General features: G+C 46.0%; 1 protein-coding gene across 6 annotated transcripts; it reads right to left on the bottom strand.

The window, feature by feature from the left end:
- Positions 1 to 15031: 15031 nt before the first annotated feature.
- Positions 15032 to 23694, bottom strand: VGLL1 (vestigial like family member 1). 6 transcript variants are annotated; one of them, XM_076346949.1, is made up of 6 exons: positions 23526 to 23694; positions 20851 to 20914; positions 19769 to 19998; positions 18767 to 19186; positions 16594 to 16653; positions 15743 to 15854 (listed from the first exon to the last, which is right to left on the bottom strand). In XM_076346949.1, exons 3-6 carry the CDS (start codon positions 19977 to 19979, stop codon positions 15814 to 15816), a joined length of 732 nt encoding a protein of 243 aa, XP_076203064.1. In that variant the 5' UTR covers positions 19980 to 19998; positions 20851 to 20914; positions 23526 to 23694; the 3' UTR covers positions 15743 to 15813. The 6 variants fall into 6 exon arrangements, with proteins under 6 accessions (XP_076203066.1, XP_076203067.1, XP_076203064.1 ...); XM_076346950.1 differs by lacking the exon at positions 23526 to 23694 and adding an exon at positions 21018 to 21059; XM_076346951.1 differs by lacking the exons at positions 20851 to 20914; positions 23526 to 23694 and adding an exon at positions 20718 to 20804 and having other exon boundaries at positions 15032 to 15854; positions 16594 to 16671; positions 18767 to 18881.
- Between the last annotated feature and the right edge of the window lie 502 nt (positions 23695 to 24196).

Raw genomic sequence — 24196 nt, 5'->3', positions numbered from 1 at the left:
CAGCTGGTCTCAATTTCATCACTGATGAAATGAGGCATCTCTGTTGCTGGGAAGAGTTCCATCCAGAGATGGAAACAGCCAAATATATTCAGTGGATATAGAAAAAAATCACCATGCGAGCTCTAATCTTCAGAGCAATATTATTTCAGAGTGGATTGTATTTTGAGGTGAGGCTGCAGGATTAGCAAATCCCTTTTTTCCCCAAGTTGAGCGTGTTTTGCCTGTGGTGGTAACTGGTGAGTGATCTGCCTGTCCTTATCTCGACCCATGAGCTTTTTCGTCTTATCTTCTCGCCTTGTCTTGTTGAGGAGGGGGAGTGAGAGAGCGGCTGGGTGGGCATCTAGCAGCCAGCAAAGGTCAACCCACCACAAGGTCCCAGCCCTCCCACAGCCCCATTCACTTCCCACCCTGCAATGCAGTTCCTGAGGAGCATCACTGCCCTTCCTGGCTTCCTGACCAGTGAATTCACCCTGATTCTCAAAGAACTGAGTTGAATCACTACAGCTAATAATTACGTAGTGCAATATTGAGTCTCAGCGCTGCCACACGCACACACCTCCCGACTCTACTAACCGGCCCCCCGGATTGTGAAGGTCTGTGGCAGTGCCACATGATCCAGAGACAGTTTCTAAGCGACAGCCTGGATTTGGTGCAGGAAGGCAAATTTCCCCCGATTCCCTCCTGCGGTGTGTGAAATAATAGCAGAGCGTGCAGCCTCTGGGGCGGTCATCAGGATCTTTGAAAAGGGGACTCAGGTCTTTTTCTTTAGTTTTGCAAGGTAAGAACATCAATGGAACTGAAAGTAGGTTCACACCACAGTGCCCACCCATGCAAAACTGTAACGAACCACAAAACCAGGCAATTACACAATCTTCTTCTAATGTTTACCAGGTTCATTTTCTGAGCACCAGCTGCTGCTGAAAACAGCCTCAGAAGAGTTTAGTGGTGGAAATGACCTCTTGGTCTGCTCTTGCCAGAAAAACCACTGAGCTTGTCCTAGAGGGTAGAAGCACATGATTCAGGTCTCTAAGAATGAGCTCCGGTCTTCAAATAATCCTGCAAGTGTTTCCGTACAAACCCAGAGCTCTCATATCACCTTCCCTCACATACCTGAGCTCAAAGGGAGAAGATGTAAAGCAAGTTTTCCTCCCTGCATGGCAAGGATGGACAGGCATCTCCCAGGAGGATGGAGCTTGAAGTTCACGGTGCCTGCAAAGAACCATATGGAAAGGCCTTATCTGATTAACAGTAGACAATGGGCATCTCTTAGACCCAACTATGTCCTTTTAGCCCATTTCAGGAGCTGTCAAACACTGTCTGCGCCAAAATCCAGACCAGGTTCTCCAGGTTCTCTTTGGTCATGGCCAAAGGCACTATCACACATGGCATCCAGCAGAGGAGAAGGCGGGTAACCACAGACACTACCACAATGCCTATGTGATGTTCCTTCTTCTACAAACCTCCTAAAATAACTAGCTGCTTTTATTAAAAACCTCACTGAAGTTAAGTCGAGGTAAGAAGCAAGTTGCAGTACTCTCTCTGAAGAACGGAGTGTGGGAGCCCACCCGGACACACTGATGTGTGATCTGTCTTGGCCATGCCATGGGATCTGAAGCTGAAACCATCTCTACCTGTACGGGATGGTCAAGGCCAAGGCTGTGTGTACACTGAGGTGTACGAGCCAAAACCCCACTGGGCGCACACATCGTGGAACCACACCAGCTCTGGACACGGTGCCCACCTTGATGCAGGGACACTTTTCCAGGTCAGAAGAGGGATAAGACCAAAGAGCGCTGCAGTGACCAATTCCTTCCTCTGAGCAGATTTCCAAAAACCCTGAGAAATCCCTCTCCAGATGCGTATAAGGACTCAAGAGGAACCACAATTTACAACCCCTTTGCACAGGTGAGGACGTGCCCACCGCTTGTTACATGGCACAGGAGCAGCAACATGGTCTGGAGGATCATGGGGCATCTGCAGCCTCTGCTCCCTCGTCCTCCTCACAGCCTGTGGATAACCAGTGTTCATGGGATGGGACAACTTTCTCCTTCCCAGAAAGAGGAGGAATTTTCTTCTCTAACAGCTGCTGCTACAATTCTTTGCAACGTGGTGGCTCCTGCTGGGTGGCAAGGCGCCAGCGAGTCATTCATAAAATTATGCCTCAGGTAGGAAAAAGGCCAGAGCTCTGCATGGAAAATGAAACGCTCTTGAAATTACATAGTTGTCCTGGGGATATTAATATACAAAATTAATGAAGAGCCCTTGAGCGGTTCATATATCAGCCCAGCATACAGGCTTGGTGAACACCAGTCCCCAACACTCAGCAGCTCTGGGACGTGATTAAGGCAAAGGAAGCACTCAGCAGAAGTGACTCCTGAATTGCTGTGTCGCTACAAGGTTCGGCGGTGGCAGGGCAGAAAGTCTCACCTGGATTGGCAGCACACTGGCCTACGGCAGTTTTGGATCCCACACGGCGTTAGAGGATGCGGGGTGGGGTTGCCTGATGCTCAGCACACTTCATCACAAGCGTTGAGGGCTGGGTTACAGTGCCAGCCCAGCCCAGCTGGAGCTCAGGAGACACCAGGCATAAAAGCCATCCTACATTAAGATCAAAGATCCAGTGCCCCCCTCCAAGAGTAGCTGATAATCAAGGAAACTAAGGACCCACCTTGTGCCAATCAAAGTTTGTTTGTAACTCCTAAACTGGGGGTTGCATCCAGAGAGCTGCATTTGGAAAGACCTGTGTGTACTGCTGTCCCCCAGGGCATCCCTGAGCTGGGAGCACCACAGTTTGGTTACATGCTGCAACAGAAACACTTGTTCTCCTGTGTTTCACCTGTCTGTCTGATCCTTGCCAAGCTGCTCTACAGTTTTCATTCCTTAGCAGTGGGAATTCACTCATTTTATGCACTTCTTCAAGCTAAACCTGGTGGGAAGTTTGCTTCCCACACTGTGCTGTTTGACAGCAGCTCTGGGACACAGCGAGGCTCCCCGGGAAGCAGCGGTAGCTGTGGGAGCCAGGACCTTTGGAAGAAGAGCTGGCTTGCATGCAGTCTGTTACTGCCTCCTTTTGAGGACTAAGGCATATGCAAAGCACCGTGCCTGGAGCATGCATGAGCTTTGCATTATCCCTCTTCCACTGGGCATTGCAGGTGGCTTTTCCAAATATCTTCTTGTTTCAATCCATTTCTTATTCTTGTGTCTTTTGCTGTCTATACAGCCAATGTTCAAAGTTCGTCAGCAGCAGCAGAGCATGATAAATGTTAAAGTCTTTGGGATCAGTGAGCATCTTTTCATTCTGGGCATCTACACAGCAGATTATCTTTGTCCTGATGGAGCCTCCTGGAATTACCATACTAGCATCATGACATGACCTTTGTCACCCAGGAGCTGCACCACATATCCATCGCAATCACCGGCAGCACAATGAATCCACCTACAAATGTGTGGCAAACTTAATTGCATAGGTGCAAACACATTGCATATCCTCAGGCATGCAAAGTACCACTAATAGCACTAATAATCTCAAAGTGCTATAAGATGCAAAAGCAGCCAGAGGTGACCCTTGCTGTTTGGACTGCTCCCACTCTCCTTCCGCTGCAGCGGTGGAAGCAACGCAAGGCAGGAGAGAAGAGAAATACCCTGCAAAAGGGAAGGGACACACGCAGCATTTGCATAATCCAAAGACGCAGGGGGCTATGCACACATGGTGAAAACCTGCTGCAGCCAAAAATATCCATCTACCGAGGCCAGACCAAGTGTCCTTCCTGACTGAGCCATACCGACACAGCTGGATTTCCCAATTTAGGAAGAAACGAGTATACACCTCAGGAAGAAGAGATGCTCATCCTCTGACCCTGCCACCCACACGCCAGCAGTCCCCAAGTCCGATGCACAAGCCCTGCACACGGTGGAGTGTCCCTATAGAACGAGTGATCACAGACAGCAAAATCACCAATATGATGGTTTTTTCAAAGAGAGCAGCTAGGAATATATTTATTTTTTTGAAGAGAGATTTAGGGAGGTCTAAGCTCTGAACCAGGCCCTGAAAAGAAACAAAGAATAATGGATCTTGTTTATCCAGGGAGTAAATGTCAGCACTGAGTGCTCAGGAAATGCAAGACCAGACTCATTTCCTACATGGAAAATAACAATATCTTCTTTCATGCCATAAAGACTTCAGGCGCTCAGTATTTTTACTATATGCCAGATGACTGAAATAGAGCTAATTGAGTTTAGAGCCACCAAAGAATTAGACTGAAGTTACTGAAGCCATCGTTTTGGCTGAGGTTTCAGAAGGGCTGTTAGAGAAGTACAGAAGCAAACCAAATCCAAACGCAGTCTTGCGAGAAGGGCTCTTGGTTTCACATCCAACCACATTTGGTCAGTGAAAACCTGAACACTGACAGTTTATCAGCTGCACGATTTACCCAAACCTACTTCTGAATAATCATAAATCATAAAAGTAGCTGTCAGCTGAGAGGCAGTCTCAAGAACACACATCAAGAGCCAACATAACAGCTTAAAAAATCCTGCAAATGCATAGAATGATTTAACTCATTTAATTGCTTAAGTCAAGCCAAAGTCCAATTTAATAACACCCTTATATACAAAGAATATGTCACAAATAACACATCAACAGAAATACATGTTTAACACAAAGAAGTTAAACTGGTTCTGTGGCAGATGCTCGTTTACATATGTATTGATTTAATTACAGATTTCTCTCCTTCCTTTCAAGATTGCTAAAAAAGATTCAGAACACAATCCCAGAACCGCTCAGACTGAGCCAGATTGACTAGATGCACTAATTTTTTCCTTTGGTTGTGCCTGCAGAGATGTGCAACATTCCTGCTCTTATTGACATAAACAAAGTTGGAGGCACGGGCAGGACTGCCACCGCTTAAACTCGTGATGCACTGCTGCATGCGAGGAAGTGTGTATCTGTCTTCATAAGCATAAAAGCCGGAATCAGGCCAGAAGATCCTGGGGTTTTCAGTCTGCATTAAAGCGAATTTCCGTGCATGCTGCAGCTATGTACATGAGAGACGAGGGGGATGGATACGTACAGGGGAGTAAACCTGCTCTAGGTTCCCGCGCTCCCCAGTTTGCAAAGCCACAGAAAACATTTTTCCCAGGCAAGAAGGAGCGATAGAGAATGCTTTTATTTCCCTGAAACCCCTCCCTTCCCAAGCGTTTCTGCATGGAGACGGGCAGCAATTCTCATTAGTCACTGTCATACAGTTGGTTTGTGCCCTGCAGCCTGCCAGTGTGGGAAATCTGCCTATGATAAGACCAGCCTGGCAGCCTGCTGCAGCCTGGCCAGTGCCAGCACCCTGCGGGATAGTGCCAGACCTGCTTCCCAAACTGTCATTTCTCACCAGTATTTCCAGGCCGCTTTCCTGTGTAAGCAAGGAAAAATAAAAAAAAAAACCAAACTACTTTTTGGGATACCACTACGCAGGCTGTGGGCACACAATGGGTTTCTATGCAGGGAGGCGGGTCACCGCTTGCGCCTGTGCTGGGAGGATGCTGCACAGGGATGCCTTGTGGGATGATGATGCGTGGTGCATCCCTCAACTCACTGCCTGCCCGTGGCTGTGAGCTCCAGTGTTGCTTTGCCTCCTGATCTTCCCCATCATCACACCGTCCCACAGGTGTTCCTGTGAGACAAGAGGTCCGTAACAGCGTGTTTTGAATGACAGACCTAGAAGCCTCCTCATCAGACCCGGCTTATCCTCCAGCCCTGCCCATGTGTGGGCAGGCATTAGTCACATGCTGACCAGCTTTGTTCAATACACCATCTTGCAGATAATGCGTATGGAATTTATGCCTTAAATGCATCTAATAAACTGAATCCCCTGTAATATTTTTTTAGCAAGAAACGGGACAAACAGTGCAACTGTGATCCTGGTCCTACATATTTGGACAAACCCAGAAAAACCGTCCAAATCGCCCAGGGCAGGTGTTGGGCAATCGTTTCATGCTCTGTCAGCAAATGTAGAGGTCAACAAGAGGGTGCTTAGATCCTGCGTGGAGCAGAGTGGAAACACCCCCTGCCCCTCCTGCCCCAGCCCTTTTACTCAGAGTAAATCACTCACCTTCGTGCTACACAGAGACCTCGGGAGCTGCAAAGCCCTAACATGGCGCAGTCCTTGATGCTGTTGTTCTAGCAAAGTATCTCTATGAATCACGAGCAAAATAATGCCTGGCTGCTCTTTGCACACTTACAATCAGCAGTTATTGGTGCAACCTTAGGCAGGGCAAAAGGAGTATTTCAATGCTAATCTTTTCTTAAAACGTATCCAGCACCAACAAACAATGTCTGGCAGGTGGAACTGTGATAGTATCACGTGTCTCAAATGTCTTAGTTTTGTGACAGCTTGACTAAAGCCAGGAGATTTTCCTTAAAATCTACTTATTCTACCTTAAAAAAACTCCTTTATGCATTGAAAAGTCCAGCTGGAGGACTTTTCTAATTGCCCATCATTTTTAATTAGCCCTTGTGTTTTTCTCTGGAGTGATTTGAGTACAGTACCCAGATTGCACACAACGTTCTTCACGCTGGTGAGCTGCACGTGGCAACTTCTGTTAAATATCATTTATCTGGCACACACTTGAGACTTGATGATATTTTGGTAGTTCACAAGAAGTAATATCATTCCTCCCTGCCCTCCGGAGAACCTGGCTTTTCTGCATTAGCCCATACTGCTCTACAACCTACACAAACCTAGAGGTCCTGGTTTCCAGAGCCACAACCAGACCCAGCCAGACATGGGGGCTGCTCTGTGAGGCCAGTAGCTGGATGGGGTCCACGAAGCTTTGAGACGAACAGACTTTCAAGGCTTTCATGGGAACTTTAAAGATCAAGAAAGGGTTGATCTTCTGCAAGACCAAAACAAAGTGTTGTCCCTTGACCGCATCATTCAGTGTTATCTGCAAGACTTGGGTCATGTCTGAGCCTACAAACACGGGGTAACAGATGAAGCCCATGTGTGCGGGGGTGCTTCTCTGCTGCCAGTGGAGTCACTCACAGCCGTCCAGGCATGGGGAGACAGCGTGCGACAGGCAGCCAGTACAGGAATATCTTAGGCTGTGCTCAGTTACCAGAGATGCGCTTTGGGTGTTCGGTACATTCAGTTTCCTTCCATCCGCTCAATTTGTTTTTTCATTTGGCAGAGGGATTTACCTACAGTGACACTTCTCTTTGGTAAATATACAGTATTAGGAGCTAATGTGAGTGAGTCATAATGCTGAGTGTAGAAACTTTATTTTAATTGTGGGAGAGACCTGTGACTTTATCCCTATCTCAGGTGGAAAGGTAGTAAGCAGGAGATGAAATACTGTTGTATTTCAGTATGAAATACTGCTTGATAATATTTATATAGCCCTGTGCTGTACTTAGCATCTGCCAGGTGGAGAAAGAGAGATGAGGAAAACGCAAATTGTTCTGCTCAGGCTCAAACCCAGAGCCTGCAAAGCCCAGGCTAGGGCAATGGGGGGAGATGGGGACACAGAGTTGAGGATGGAGGTTGGGGAAGCAGCCAGCTTTCCGAGGTGCGAGGGCTTTGCAGGGCCAGCCTTGCTCACGGGAAGTGCTGCACCCAGCTTAACCCCCGCCAAGGAACCAGGCTGCGGGGACAGCGTGAACCAGCAGCGTGGGTGCTGACAAGCTCATGGGATCAGCCGGGTTCATGGTGGCTCAGAGGGGACCTGGGGGACTCTTAGAATCATGGAATCGTTTAGGTTGGAAAGACCTTTAAGATCATCAAGTCCAACCGTTAACCTAGCACTGCCAAGTCCACCACTAAACCATGTCCCTAAGCACCTCATCTACACGTCTTTTAAATACCTCCAGGGATGGTGATTCAACCACTTCCCTGGGCAGCCTGTTCCAATGCTTGACAACCCTTTCAGTGAAGAAATTTTTCCTCATGTCCAATCTAAACCTCCCCTGGCACAACTTGAGGCCATTTGCTCTTGTCCTATCACTAGTTACTTGGGAGAAGAGACCGACCCCCACCTCGCTACAACCTCCTGTCAGGTAGTTGTAGAGAGCGATGAGGTCTCCCCTCAGCCTCCTTTTCTCCAGGCTAAACAACCCCAGTTCCCTCAGCCGCTCCTCATCAGACTTGTTCTCCAGACCCTTCATCAGCCTCGTTGCCCTTCTCTGGACACGCTCCAGCACCTCAACGTCCTTCTGGTAGTGAGGGGCCCAAAACTGAACACAGTATTCGAGGTGCGGCCTCACCAGGGCCGAGTACAGGGGCACGATCACTTCCCTCCTCCTGCTGGCCACACTATTGCTGATACAGGCCAGGATGCCATTGGCCTTCTTGGCCACCTGGGCACACTGCTGGCTCATGTTCAGCCGGCTGTCAACCAACACCCCCAGGTCCTTTTCTGCCAGGCAGCTTTCCAGCCACTCTTCCCCAAGCCTGTAGCGCTGCATGGGGTTGTTGTGGCCGAAGTGCAGGACCCGGCACTTGGCCTTGTTGAACCTCATACAGTTGGTCTGGGCCCATCGATCCAGCCTGTCCAGGTCCCTCTGCAGAGCCTTCCTACCCTCGAGCAGATCAACGTTCCCGCCCAACTTGGTGTCGTCTGCAAACTTACTGAGGGTGCACTCGATCCCCTCGTCCAGATCATTGATAAAGATATTAAACAGAACTGGCCCCAAAACTGAGCCCTGGGGAACACCACTTGTGACCAGCCGCCAACTGGATTTAACTCCATTCACCACAACTCTCTGGGCCCGGCCGTCCAGCCAGTTTTCTTAACCCAGCGAAGAATACGCCCGTCCAAGCCATGAGCAGCCAGTTTCTCCAGAAGAATGCTGTGGGAAACGGTGTCAAAGGCTTTACTGCAGTCCAGGTAGACCACATCCACAGCCTTTCCCTCATCCACTAGGCGGGTCACCTTGTCATAGAAGGAGATCAGGTTAGTCAAGCAGGACCTGCCTTTCATAAACCCATGCTGACTGGGCCTGATCACCTGGTTGTCTTACACATGCTGCATGATGGCACTCAAGATGATCTGCTCCATAACCTTCCCTGGCACTGAGGTCAGACTGACAGACCTGTAGTTCCCCGGATCCTCCTTCTGGCCCTTCCTGTAGGTGGGTGTCACATTTGCTAACTTCCAGTCAACCGGGACCTCCCCGGTTAGCCAGGACTGCTGATAAAGGATTGAAAGTGGCTTGGTGAGCACTTCTGCCAGCTCCCTCAGTACCCTTGGGTGAATCCCATCTGGCCCATAGACCTGTGTGTGTCTAAGTGGTGTAGCAGGTCGCTAACCATTTCCCCTTGGATTATGGGGTCTACATTCTGCTCCCCATCCCTGTCTTCCAGCTCAGGGGGCTGGGTACCTGGAGAACAACTGGTCTTACTATTAAAGACTGAGGCAAAGAAGGCATTAAGTACCTCAGCCTTTTCCTCATCCTTTGTCACTGTGTTTCCCCCCACATCCAATAAAGGGTGGAGATTCTCATTAGCCCTCCTTTTGTTGCTAATGTATTTATAGAAACATTTTTTATTGTCTTTTACGGCAGTAGCCATATTATGTTCTAGTTGGGCTTTGACCCTTCTAATTTTCCTCCCTGCATAACCTCACGGTATCCCTGTAGTCCTCCTGAGTTGCCTGCCCCTTCTTCCAAAGGTCATAAACTCTCCTTTTTTTCCTGAGTTCCAGCCAAAGCTCTCTGTTCAGCCAGGCCGGTCTTCCTCCCCGGCTTGTCTTTCAGCACATGGGGATGGCCTGCTCCTGCGCCTTTAAGTTTTCCTTCTTGAAGAATGTCCAGCCTTCCTGGACTCCTGGACACTTGCTGGACCATGTTTTGGGGAACACCACATTTGAGTTGGCTCACAGCCAGTTTGGGTCAGCCAGCTCTGTTACGGCTCCCACCACCCGAAAGCACCCTCCGAGCTGGTCCACAGCCCTGTGCTGCAGCCCAGCCGCTGACTTCCCACCCCTCAGCCACCTTTGCACCCCCTCAGCAAAGAAATTGTGATCTGGATGATGCAACCACAGCCGAGTTGCTTGCGCAGCAACATTGCCAGTGCGGTAACACGCAGCCCTCTGACACTGTGTGTGATACTGAAACGAGGAGAGCATCCTCCTCCCAGCAACCGAGGCACCAAAACCACCGATTTGCACCAGTTTTCTGCTGAAATCCTCCAAGTGTAATGATAACTCGGAGGGGAGTACCAAGGTCTCAGTGGATCAGCAGATGAGTGGATTAGAGCCCTGAGCCTAAAACATGCAGTGTTTTTAAACCGGACAGTAGAGGAAAACGGGGCTGGTTCATAGATTGCAGTACAACAACGCTTTTACCCTTCCCAGGAAATTGCCTCCTCCAGTTATTTCGGGTTTGCCTTCATCTGTACCAAGGCCACATGGTCACTTAGTCATAAACCTGCCCGAGGGGAAAAAAAACCCCAAACACACACACAAAAAAAAAGGGGGCATTTTTACTGACACCAGCTTTGGAAAAGGCTGGCAGAGCGCTGTGCTCTCTGAGCAGTGGCACTGACGGGGCGGGCAGGTTTGGCTCTGGTACTCCTCATCGCAACTCTGGCTGGGGCAGCTGCAGGCGGCAGCACCAGCCTGCCAGGCTCCTCACGCAGGGCTGGCAGCCTGTGAGGCTCTCCGGGCTGCCTGGAAATGAAGCAAGCAGAGCCAGTCCTTCAGAAAGGGATAGAAAGGTCTTGGCTCAGTTTGGCTGCCGTTTTCCTGGGGGGATTTGGGAGCTCACCCACCGAGGAACGAGGAGCTGTCACATTCACGAGTGAAGGTGAAAGCCTCTCTGGTCAGACTGCAAGCTCTTTCCTACCTGTGCTTCTGCTCTCCATGCTGGGGGGAAGGATGCCATGAATTCACTGTTCTCTTCCCCCACACTGCTTGCTTTCTTCAATGCTTTGAGAACTTTCCCCCATGAACCACTTTTGAGACTATTCTTCTTTAAAAAAAAAAAAAAAAGGAAAAAGAAAAAAAGAAAAAGGATTTTGGACACTTGCAAACATCACTCCTATTTCCTGACCTTCGCAGCATTGCGCAGGGCACAGATCACACCTTTAGTTCAGACAACTACAAATTCACCAGTGCTGACATGCTCTGGCCAGATCTCAGCCCTGCCGTATGACTCTGAGCCCCTCACTAGGAGCAGGACTTTCCTGCTTGGCAGAGCCTGCCAGAAAAGAGGCTTAAAAACCACAAGATGGTCAAAAATTCCAGTGATGAGCAAGTGTTTACCAAAGGCTACGTGCCATGTGGGTACATGAGGTGTCCCTTTCTCACCTGTGATGGGGCAAATTAATTGATGCCTGAACAAAAATGAAAGCAACAGCAGCTTGGGTTTCCTTCTCTGAAAGGGATGAGGGATATCAGCTCCAGGGTGAGGGCCACCAGCTATGACCATTTTCCCGGGTGACGTCGCTGTTAGCATCACCGCGAGATGGTGGTCCCCTGGGCTGGGACTGCCAGCCCTCTCGTGGTGACCCCGGAGACAGCCCAGCTCCTCAGCAAAGCGCTGCCACCTCCAGCCCAAGTGCACACAGGAGAATTTGTGTTTCTTTCAGCTGCTCATCCAAAATTAGGAATAACAAATGCAAACGTGCTGCCACATCTCTGTCACATTTCTGGGACATTTTGGAACTAGGCTGACTTCAAGTAAAAAGCTAGGCTGATGGGGAAGAGAGGCAATGAATGCCCAGAAGAGGCCATATAAACTGTGGCCAAGTTACCCAGTAGCATTCCTGCCCTTTTTTTTTTAACCTTTAGGTTTTTCTTTAATAGCAAAAGAGTCTTTCTTGTTTGTCATTGCAGTCCAGAACTATTTTTAACACTGCTAATGAGTGACTAAAAATGGGGTGGAGCAGCTAAGCCAGCTACGCTGCTCCCAGCCACCCACAAGGTTTATCTGACCATCAGAGGAGGAGCTGGACCAGGGCCATCCCGCACAAGAAGGCAGAGCAAGGCACCTGCAAACACGAGACACACGGAAGAAAATGTCTGTGTCCTGGGACATGCACAGTGAAAAAAAAATGTACAACAGTTCCTGCAGCTTATTAAAAAAGGCCCCAGACTCCTCACAGGGTAGGCACGTCAAACACTTGAGTATTTTTCTCTGCATTTATCTCTGAACAGGGCTCACAGAGCACATAGTTTGCATCTCATCTGCTCATCAGAAAAAGATAGGAGAAAAACCATCTGCGCAAAGAAGTTATTCCTCGATTAGAGCTTTAGAAATGGTACCCAAATGAAAGCAAATATATTTCCCACAGGGTCAGTAAATTACCAGAAAATGTAACACCCTGCCCACATTTGTCCTTCTGTCCTTTGGAGCGGTCTCTGCAGAGGTGCGCTAGCGTTCGGGGAGTCAGAAGCTGTTGAAATGGGTACATCCCGCATCCCTTCTCCTCCTGTCACCACCGTGACTGCTGCATTCAGAGGAGGAACCGAAAATAACCGTGGGAAGCACCAGATGGCAGCTGCTGAATGCAGCGTGCCGTCTGCCAAGTCCTTCCGAGCAAAAGAGCACACGTACTGAATGGGAATGAAGACGCCATCATCGGAGCATGACGGCAGCGTGGCAGCATCGGGAACGCAGCACAAGCCTGAGCGGAAAAGCAAGAAACACTCCACTCCGGACAAACAATATTGTAGAGGAATATATATGTGTCTATATATATTTTTTATATATATATATGAAATATACATGTATATATAAAAGCCTACCTAATGTAGGGAACTGCTGTGAAATGTTCAAACCCCTGTTCATACTAAATCATTAAAGGCAAATTGCACTGATGGGTTAACTACGTTTATTGCAGAAGAAAAGTAAGATGCCTACAAACCCAGGCACGCTCTGGTGCATGTTGCTGTGGTGATGTAAGACAAAACACCAGAGCAGCAGAGCCTCTGTCCCCCAGCCCTCTACCCCAAGGTCATCATTCTTCTAACAGCCGGGGAGGAGAGCAAGCACCCGCGTGCCCGGTGCAGAGCCCGGCACCACGGCTCATAGCGCTGACGAGGGGGATCCGGGATAAGACACCGGCCCTGGGGCTGCCCGGGCACTTGCTCCCCTTCCCCAGGTCTGCCGCACAGCCAGATGGCGAGGACGCGGCATTGCCAAACCTTCCAGCAATGGCTCAAAGTGTTCCCATGCCAAGGCAGAATCAGTGATGCCTTGTGTCCTTGCAATAAGTGACATGCATTTAAAAACAAGGGTTTTTTTCCCCCCCATACTGTCCAACCCCACTTGGTTGATTCAGCAGAAACACGGGCTTTATAAATCACCTTGAATATACCCAGCTGTGACATGCACAGGACCAAACTGTTCCAAGAAGCACTACATTTTAAGAGCATTTAGATATACTGTTATATGTCTTTTCAGACCTTAGAGCTAAATTATTTAAGCATTTTCTTTTAGGGGGTATGGCAGAGGGAGACAAAAATAATTTTTCAGTATTTTGAAGCAGTAACTTCACTGGAATTACAACATGCACTAGCAAGACAGATGTACGGAGTACAGCTTGGAAATCTTTGCTTCGGCCCATAGAGGAAGTCAGATTATATTACCATGTAGCCTTAAAAATCAGAGAATTAAGTGGTTTGTGGATGACAAAAGAAAACTAATGTCCTGGTTTCGGCTGGGATAGAGTTAATTTCCTTCCCAGTAGCTGGTACAGTGCTGTGTTTTGGATTTAGGAGGAGAACAATGTTGATAACACACCGATGTTTTAGTTGTTGCTCAGTAGTGCTTACACTAGTCAAGGACTTTTCAGCTCCCCATGCTCTACCAGCTGAGCAGGCTGGAGGGGCACAAGAAGCCGGGAGGGGGCACAGCCAGGACAGCTGCCCCAAACTGGCCAAAGGGACATTCCACACCATGTGCCGTCATGCTCAGTACAGAAACTGGGGGAAAGCTGGCCGGGGGGGGCCGCTGCTGGGGGACTGGCTGGGCATCAGTTGGCGGGTGGTGAGCAATCGCATTGTGCATCACTTGCTTTGTATATTATTATTATTGTTATTATTATTTTATTTCAATTATTAAACTGTTTTTATCTCAAGCCGTGAGTTTTCTCACTTCTACTCTTCCAATTCTCTCCCCCATCCCACCGGGGCACGGGGGGGGGGGGGGGGGCGCGACTGAGTGAGCAGCTGTGTGGCGCTCAGTTGCCAACTGAGGTTAAACCATGACAACTAATTGGAGAGGTATCCCTAAACTTAAGAGAAGAAAGGCAATTTTGTAGAAATATTAAAACCAAGTGATTTTTCAGTGCTTATCTATAGGAAGACAGCATGTTGGTGTACCTTTTATTAATTTAGTTAAAATGGTTCCTCTTGTATGTGATCTCAGGTTGGTCTAGCTCATGTATATGCTAAAGCAAGTTTGGATGATACAAACTGGGATTTTTAAAATTTTTCTTTTTAAATCAGTATCATAAACATCTGAAGTTGATGAACTCAAATTATTTTAAAAAATTACACAAGGTGTTATAACTGAAGTAGACCAGTGGCAGTGCAGATACCTGGTGTAAACAGAGCCACAAACACACCAGCTAAGGATTTGTCCTATAAACCACAAGCTCTAGGATCTCAAACGTCAACTTTCCTTAAGCAACTGCATAGAGCTGTCACATAAAGTTAATTCATCCTCCTTTATATTAAATTAATGTATAGCTAATGAAGAAGGAAAAAATAAACCCAAATCTTTTTTATCCCTAGGATTTACAATAAAGGCTAAGCAGTCTCTCTTACTGCAGGGATTACATACACAAACCTAAACATCAGTCACATGAGGTTTTACTCACAGTAGCTTCAGCAAACGTGTTTGCCAAGGGCGAGTGGTAAAGCAAGGTGGGGAACTGAACGTGCAGGATAAATGCACAGTTCATGGCTGCCACTTCTGCTGCACGGAGGAGCATCGAGACTACCCCCCGTTCAGCCGTTCTGAGGTCAGTGGAATGCAGTTACCGCAAATGGAGGGGTTTTTGCTTGTTCTGGTGATAGAGCCCTTGAAGCTCAATAATTTAAAATTCAACCACACAGGGTTTATTTAGAAAAAGAACCTTTTACACCTGCAGAGAGCCTGGGGAAAATAGACCATTCCCACCTCCAGCTTTTTGCTCAGCGGTATTTTAATTGCACCCAGTGAGGACCCAGATTTCCTCCCAGAGCTAATGTTAATTAACTGTTTTCTAGAGAATGATCATACATTATGAGAGGGCAAAACAGAGCCTTCGGGCATATGCATATTATATAGTTTCTGAAGAATGCCCCTGTGAATTGCAAGTATGGTCACAAATTACTGTACTTCCAAAACATTAATACGATAACGTGCTTTGCTGACCTGTGGTTGCCTTGAAGTCTCTTGCCCATGGTCTAGGACTGTTTTAAACAATATGGAGATATCAAATCAAGACACGAAGGTGCAGCACTGCAGTTATCAGTTATCAACTGCATTGGTAAGAATTGTGCTTCTTATTAAGAGATGGTAAATGAAAAAGCACAGAAAGATTAAAAAGTGCTAAGAGTCCTTTCGGAGAGGGCTACATGAAAAGCCTTAAGTAGACAATATTTCTTCACAACAAACATACTGTCAGGTTTAATACTACCACTATTAGAAGTTATTTACTGAATAGAAAAAGATGATTTTTCATTCCCCACATAGTAAATAGCACATGTATTCTTCCAACTGAGAGAAAAAGCACAGAATAGCTGCAGTTCGTTTCTTCTTGATTCACAGTTGCAAATAATAAAAGTTCACAGCAAGAACTTCCTCTTTCAGAATAAAGTAGAAACAACCAGTTGCTAAAAGTACAAATCTTGTCTTCTGTCCTGAATCTGAATACCTGAAAGACACAGCAGTATCAGGACAGTCAAACAGCATAGTCCATGCAATCTCTTAGGATGCTGTGCAAACAAAATTGCACCTTTGGGTCTTCTCTGATGCAAGAGGGCCTTTACTAGAATAACCAGAATGACCCATCCAAAGTATCCCCAAAATATTGCACATCGAAGAACCAACATCGGGGTATGACAGAGTCTCAAGAGACTAATAGAAGTATGGAAGCCTGCATGCTTTGGGAAAAATTTCTCAGAACAACCTTCCTAGCAGCATGGTGGGTTTGTTGGTGAAAACAGAAGTAATGCTAGCACACAGGTCCAACAGGGACCTCAGCCTGAAGCCAGGTGCTTGAGATACAAAGCAAGGGGTGTCCTATCTTTCTGGGATCTGGAATTTGGACAGCCAGTGCACAGTAGGCGTTGTGCAGTGGCAGGCTGATGGTATAAACCACAAAAACTAAGGTAGATGGAGTTAGAAAATCACATATCTCATTTTAATAGAATGTTTTCCCTCTTCTCTGTTAACGTAGTTACGGGAGGTGATGTGTTTATCTAGGGGAAAAACAAGATTCTCTGTTAACGTAGTTACGGGAGGTGATGTGTTTATCTAGGGGAAAACAAGATTTTAAAATACAGTCCGGAAGCAAGCAAGGAAGCATCTTTAATTCTGCATGCATATGCAAGGCAGCTATCCTTCATAGGTGAGCACTGATTTGTTCCAAACCTGCTGGTTTCATTACTCACCTGCAGCGGCATGGCTTACACCGGGGTTTTCTGAGCCTTGGTAAGAGCTTGCTTTCCTCTCTTAAAAAAAATAAAATCCTGGAGATGAGCAGAGATTCAACATAGAGCTAAAAGTAGACAGTAGTTCCCAAAGAAACCTTGTGCTTTTGCAGCCCAGCCTATAGCACAGGTGCTGGGGAGCTCTGTGCTGTCTGGCACAGCAACATACACTTCCATAAATATAAATATCAGCTGTTCTTAAACATGACACAGCGCAACGAGAAGTATATTTAACAGATAGAGCCAAGAAACAGGGACTCCCACAGCCAGACTAGATGCACACATCCTAGGGACTTGCCAAAGACTCCTTATGCACATGGGCCAGCCATTTCTTATCTGTTTTTTGGGTTGCTTGATAAGCACACGTATGGCATTATACATGTGGCGTTTTGAGGCTCCCCGAATATTCAGAAAGGCCCTGTAAACATCCTGAAAGAAAAGGCTTTAACTGGCGATAGTTGGGGAACACCAAGATGTTTAATTTCCTTTTCAATTTTTCCCCACTCATTTTCTTCCTGAAATTTTGAAAAAAAGAAAGTCCAGTGTTGCTAGCACTGCTTCCCTTTTTTGATCCCAAGACTAATTTCATGAAACATCTCCTTTTTTGGAGGAGTCAGTTCCTTGGGCTCCCAAGCCTCGATAGGCTTACATTGCCCCCTTGGGGGAAGAGGGCACCTAACCTTGTTCTTAAATTAAATCCTAGAAGTCCAGACCGGTGTCTTTAAAGTAATTAGACTGTCATTTACTAGCTGCAAAAAGTCTAGGGTGCGTGCCTGTGCAACACATACATAGTCTCAGCTAAATCTATCTGTGTACCACGAGCAGAAAGTTTGTACTCCAGCTGAAGACATATACACTCTCCCTTTTCCATGCACAGACACAGACAGGCATTAGACACTCTAGCAGGAATACATTAGCAAAACACCTACAGTTGGGGTCCTCATAACAACATAGCTTCAGTGTAGCCTCAAAAGAGGAACTGTGGATAAGACTGCCTGCAGATATAAACAGTAGTTTTAGCCCATGTTCTGCCAAATTCCTGCTGATGCAGATTAGGAACTGGGTAACCATTAGGTATTTCACAGCTGTATTTTTCAAAACCTAAGACTCGGGATCGCTTCTTCACATGCCTGGTCCTTTTTATCTAGAAGCACCAGGTAGGAGGCACTGGCGTTAGTTCCAGCAGACTCCCTAAACAATTTCACAACCCTTTTTCTTGGAGACCAGTGCCAAGCTGACTATCCGGGTAACGCCCAGGAGCAGCAATGCAGGCGTACCCTAACAGGGCACCAGGGCTCTCTGATCCCAGGGAGCTTCTCAAAGGCTGAAATTACTCACAAGGGAGCAATTTTACCCAGCAGTCCTAGATGCTGTGGGGACATAAGCTCCCGGGAAATAGACTTCAGTCACCAGCCATCTTTATTCCGTGTGCTGGCAGTACATAGGATCGGGATTCCTACTAACTGTTAATAATAAATAAGCAACAATCATCGCTCCTGCACGAATTGCATTAGCTCTGGGAAATCTACTGCAGAGAGCAATGGCAGCCTTTGACACGCAGGGCAGCAGTGCTTCGTGGCAGGCAGCAATTAGCCAGGAGACAAGGCAAGGTCAGCCCGCCAGCCCCTTTACCCTAGTCCTTCCAGCTACAGAGAGAGACTGGGGAGGGAGAGAAATCCCCAGCCTGGCCGGTAAGGGCTGCAGTTTCACATCCTGTATTCAGAATATCATCAACGCCCTACGCAGTAAGGTAGGCTGCTCAGGGCTCTTACCTGGCCACCCCTTTCTGGTCATAATACAGGAGCATCTGGTACACACCGTACCTGCTACCTATAAGGTAGAGATCCTGATAGCACTGTGAATAATGTTTATATTCACTTAAAATATCTCCCTAATGTAAGCCAGAAGGTAATATATTGTGCAAGTGGGCAATGCATATTTTTTTTGATTAAGCCATACTACATAGCTAATCAATCCCAAGTACAACAGTACACATCATGGGTTATCTATTGAAAAAAATTTCTATGAGCTGGGCTGAAGATGGGTCCAATTTGAGAACCTTAGGAACAGACTGTATTATTTTGTCTCTTTACATAAGATGCCATCAAAGAATAAAGTGATAGTATTTCCTTACCTCCCCCAGGAGCTGAACTTTGACTTATATTTTGTAACCCAGCAGGTCCAGTCATACAAGCAGAACTTGAGTGTTGCTTCATGGTACATTCTTGCATGGATGTTAGGCACCTTTCCTGTTGCAGAAGACCAAGAAGAGAACCGTATTTCCTGTCAGAGATCGGTTCATCTACCACGTGCAGGTCAGGCAAGGCATGATGATAGACCGAACTGGTAAGACTGGGAGTCCCAATCGAAGGGAAGGGCCATAAATCTGCAGGTTGAGTTGGATGACTCCGCAGAGCTGAGGGCTGGTATTGGCCTGCCTTACCAGCAGCAGAAAAATTCAGACCCGTATTTGACATGCTTGTTGCAGAAGATGATGGATATGGTTTGGAGCAATGTGAAGAGAAATTCCACTGATGGGGAGACATGCTATCTACTTAAAAAGAGAAAGAAAGCATCTGAAGTCTCATCAATTCTTACTTTTTTCCAAGGCAAATTCCAATGGACTAAGGGAACACTACCAGATTGCATATTCATTTTTACAGAAATATATATTCAATTTAGTGCTGCTTATCTTCAAAATCAACCACATATTCATACTAAAAGCAGACTAAGCCGCCACCACCACCAATACTTTCAAATAAATATTACATGTGTTTTCTTCAGGCCACTAGCATAGGCAGGTTTTTAACAATTGCAAGCTTAGACTAATATATTTCTGCAGACAACAAATTAAGTCATAATGCACTAAATGCATCTGACAGTGATGGAGACTCTTGGCTGGAGAACAAGAACCCAGTCCTGCCAACAGGCCCACGGAGAGCTTGGGAAGCACCCCAGCAAGCATAGGGATTTACCCAGGAAGTCCGAGCTACATAATCCAGGGCTTTTGCAAGCATGATTTTCTCACTTTATGTTTGTGCGCAGTTCCAAATTTAAGCACGCTGCATCTTAAATTCCTTAGTGAAAGCTAGTCACCCCCACCTAATACCATGCTCACGCATGGAAAGCGGCTCACCGTTCTTCAGGACAACAGTCTCGCCCTTGTGCTTTGTGCTCAGGTCTTGTGGGTTCTTGGCATTGCTTAGAGCTCTAGAAAAATGCTCATCTACCACGCTGTTAATATCCCCTTGGAAATACGTAAATACAACACTCTGAGACCCCCATTCTGTTTTCACAGGTTCTTTGCTTTTACATGGCTTTGGAGAGAGCTTCCTTGTTTCTTCCATTTTCAATAACCAACAGCCCCTGACAAAAAAAAAAGAAAAAAAAAAACCAAAACACACAGACCAGTCGAAGAAATACTATTCAACCTAAAGTGCACAGTCAGTGGCGAGCCCACCTTCTTCCTGAAAATGGTAGGGCCAGAAGAACTGTTACTAGTAAGATTAGATTCTTTATCTGGGTTTCTACTTCTTCCACACACCTTTTCTTTACCGATTTCCTTATTATATACTTCTAATACGAAATACTTTGTATAAAACAAAAGGAGGAACCTTTCAATAAATATGTACTACATTTTTCAGAATTGTGATGGGAGTGCATTTTTCCCAATCAGCCAAATTGAATCCAATTAGTCTTTAACTCGTTCAATGCAGTATCTTTTGCTGGTGAGCTCTAAGTTTGATATAACTGTATAATATGCAACCTTAGTAAGGGATACTGCATCTTGAAAGCAGTGAATGGCTCAGAGATGCAGAAGGCCTGACAGATACCAACCTTGTATGAGTTACCTGTCAATGCCATAGCATCGGCTCTATTGAAGAATGAAATGGGCATATCTATCCACCAGCTGTCATTTCTCACCCCTGCCTTCATCCGTCTTTATAACCCTGGGCTTAGGACCCAGCACTGTGCAAACGCACCCTGAGGATGGAAGTGTGCTGAAAGAACTGAGGCACTTAGACAAATAATTCAGACAATAGAGAGGTGGCATTAGCCCTGGATGAAGCTCAGGGTGAACTTACCAAAATGCTTTGTCCAATTCTGGTTTTTGCATTGTTCAAAAAACATATTGACAAAATGGAAAAAAAAAAAAGAAAAAATACTAATTGGAGCTTAAAATAATAATAACTTTAGATAAGGTAAGGTTCGAAGTACCTTGATCACTGTCAGCACACACCCGCACAAGGAAAAGACTTTCAAGAGTAACTAGTTGCTTCACCTGTTAGAAAAAGACATTCAGATTAAATTACTAGCAATTCAAATTATGGCAAATTCAAGTAAAAAAAGCAAACAAAAAACCTTGTTTGTTTGAAACAACTTACCTAGGGACTTGGTGGGTCTGCCAGTTGCTTAAAACTTTGGTAGCAAGACTGCTAAAACACACACTGTAGCTCAACCAGAAGTTACGGATTTAAGGCAGGAATTACTCTAAAATAGTTTGCAGGAAGTCAACAGAAGACTGTAAGACTCCTTTTTGTTCTCCTTAAGAATCTCTGCTGCCAGATATGGTAAGAGTAGGACAATGAACGTCACTGCTTGCCCTGGAGAAGCATCGTTTTTATGCATTTGTGCAGTTTCTGGCCGCAGGGGAGCTAGTTCTACAACCAGAGCTCATGCATTCTGCTGTAATCAAAATCATATTTAGTAATGCTCATGGTATGAATACAGTGAGAAGTGCCTGCTCTTTCTATTCAATTTTCCAGTTTCATTGTCAGCTCATCACACCGCATAGCATAATTGGTTTACCTTGGAAGCAAAAAGGTGGCTGTTATTTTTCAGAGACCAGGGAAACCTTCAGCCAATAGCCAGTTGTATCACGCAAAACCTAATGAATCATTAGATTTGTGTTTCCATCCAACTAACCCTGCAATACGCAGTGTTGCTTAACCTATTCTGATACATTTATCTGATTTCTTTTCTAATCATAACCCCCCCAGTCCTCAGAAGCTTCCTAATAAACATTGCACTCATCTGTGTCTCGATGGGTATTCTGAAGTATCTGCGAAGGCTGCCTCCAAATGGTCTCTGTGTTTCTTACACATGAAAAGACTGTTCAGGCTGCAAAACCAAGTATTCAGACATTAAGAAATATGAGGATTAAGGTTCTCCAGCCATAATCCATTCCCCTTTTTATGCTTAAGCCTTCATCTACAAACTTCTTGTCCATGTTTATCATTTGCTTCTCTATCTACTTTTGCTTGTTACCTCTACCTCCCCCCATATTCTCTGTTCAGTTCTCCCCCTTCATGATCCCTTGCTCAGCTAGCCCGAATCCTCTGTCATCAACTACCAAATTGTGTTCAAACTCAAGAGTTTCTCAGACCTCATTTTAAGATTTCTATTGCTTTGCCCTCTCCTGCATCCTTTCCCCAGCTCCAAACCTGAACACAGTGGTGGGGGTGGGACACATACAGGTAGGTCACCAGTTAGGAAATGCAAGGGGATACTCTGTAACAGGCATCTGATTCAGAAGACCGCCTTTCAGAACTTCAAAACTGACCAAACTTTCCCAAACGCAGAAACTTAAACTGAAAAAGCCTTCCTCCCGATTCACAACCACCTTCCCAAGGCACCTGAGGGGAGCAGGAACTAGCACAACCCTGACAAATAACTGGCAGAACTTCAAGCACAGGAAGAGACATTATTTTTTCCCAGTCTTGCTTCAGAAAGCAACCCACTGTTTAGGTTAAGAAACTTTCTGGCTGCTCAGCTGGAGGCCAACACTTGCTATGGAAAATTCCAACCCAAGCGGTAAAAGCTTGGCAAAATCGTCAGCAACCATGGGGCCTGAGAAAGGACTACATCAGGCCATCTCGACAGCAAGCAGCAAACCAGCTCTTCCTACACTGCTCCACCACTACACACCAACATACAATTTAAAAAGCATTAGCTCTGGCCCAGAGGTCTATTTTTCCTGTTCCCCGCTCAGTGCCATTGCGTCTTTGTACCACTTTATTAACATGCTTAACTTGCTCGTGACATTAATTGCAAGCTCTTTTAGCACCGTTGATTGGTGTGTAGCAGCTGTTACGCTCGTGTGAATTGTGACCACAGTAATTACAATGCTAGAAAAACAATACTTTTTTTTTAAAAAAAGAATGGTCATTTATCTGTTTTTTTCTCATTTCCCTTAAAAACCTCTTGTGCTTTCCAACAAGTTGTCTTAAGAAGGCTGGATATAACCTAAGTTGTATCTCAGTCCTCTCAGTGATCATATGCACATGAGGAATCTAATGTCCCAAGAGCCAGGACTTAGATTTGGTGCACTGTGCTCTTTATTACCTGAACTTCCCATTCTTCCGTCTTCCAGCAGGAAGTCTGCAAAAAAAGGCAGAAATCCTTCCGACTTGTGTCTGCCACAAACTGCTGTCAAAATATAGTAAAAAAGTGGAGCTCAGGATGAAACGGCCTCAGCTCGCCTCACACCACTCTCAGAATGGGTTAATTATGGCAAAATAGTGCAAGTAATTGTCCAGGTTACTTGTCCTTCAGGTGGACAAGGATACACGGTTCACACAGGCTTAAGAGACATGGTTGTTGACTGCTCACCACAAGTGACAATGCTTTACAGTATTTTCCACATTCCCCACCCTTGCTAGTACTATTAGTTTTCCATCACTGTAGCATCAGACAGGGAACTCTCTGTTCTCTAGTTCATGCAGCCCAAACCAGTTTTAAAAATAAATAAAAAAACCATTTCCACTTCCCAAGTATTAAGCAATAATTTAACAAGCAGGCATTCTCTTTCATCAAGTATCTTTCAAATAAGGGAACATTTGAGAAAGTCAGTGAACATACGTTGAAATTATCATGGAATTGAATTCTCCTACCTTAACTCACTGCCACGAGCGGTGTCACGCCAGTAAGATTTTCCAGACATGGGACGGTCATGCTGTGTCCAGCAGTTTGGGATCCTTCCCCCGGCAGGCTATGTGCGCTCTGCAGTGACCGCAGGAGGAGACAAGCAACGTTCATGAACTCCCTACATGCTTTCTAGCCTCTAGCTGCGAGTGAACTAGGCGTTTCCTTCAGCCTATCTGCTAAGAATGCATGAAATGCACTCCAACAAGTCAACCGGGTTAGGAGGTTTCAGGAATGAGGAAAATAGGATTGTAAGTAGGGTTGGTGTTTTTTTTTTATGACAATGTGTACACAATAAAGAAGACAGCGTCTGGACTTCAGAAGACTTTTGAGTAAGATGATAAACAAGTTGTGGCAGAGAACCAAACTTGGTCAGGGTCAGAAAGGACTCTCCTATGCCAGGTTATAGCACATTCAGCATTAAGTGTGTAACTACAAACATCTGCAAGAAAGGAAAGATCACCTGTCTCCATCCCAGATACGCTGGGTAACCAGTTTTCTCTCTCTCCTTTGCTGGACCTGTTTAAATGACTATAGAAAATCTTCAGAAAACAAAAATATCATTCTTGTTCTGTAAGGGCTGTAGCAAGAAACAGGTAGCTTGGGGGGTTTTGTAGTAAGTTTACCAAAATTACCAAAT

Source organism: Aptenodytes patagonicus, chromosome 9 (genome assembly GCF_965638725.1).
Source record: "Aptenodytes patagonicus chromosome 9, bAptPat1.pri.cur, whole genome shotgun sequence".
Taxonomy (NCBI): Eukaryota; Metazoa; Chordata; class Aves; order Sphenisciformes; family Spheniscidae; genus Aptenodytes; species Aptenodytes patagonicus.
This window is presented reverse-complemented; position numbering and strand designations above follow the sequence as displayed.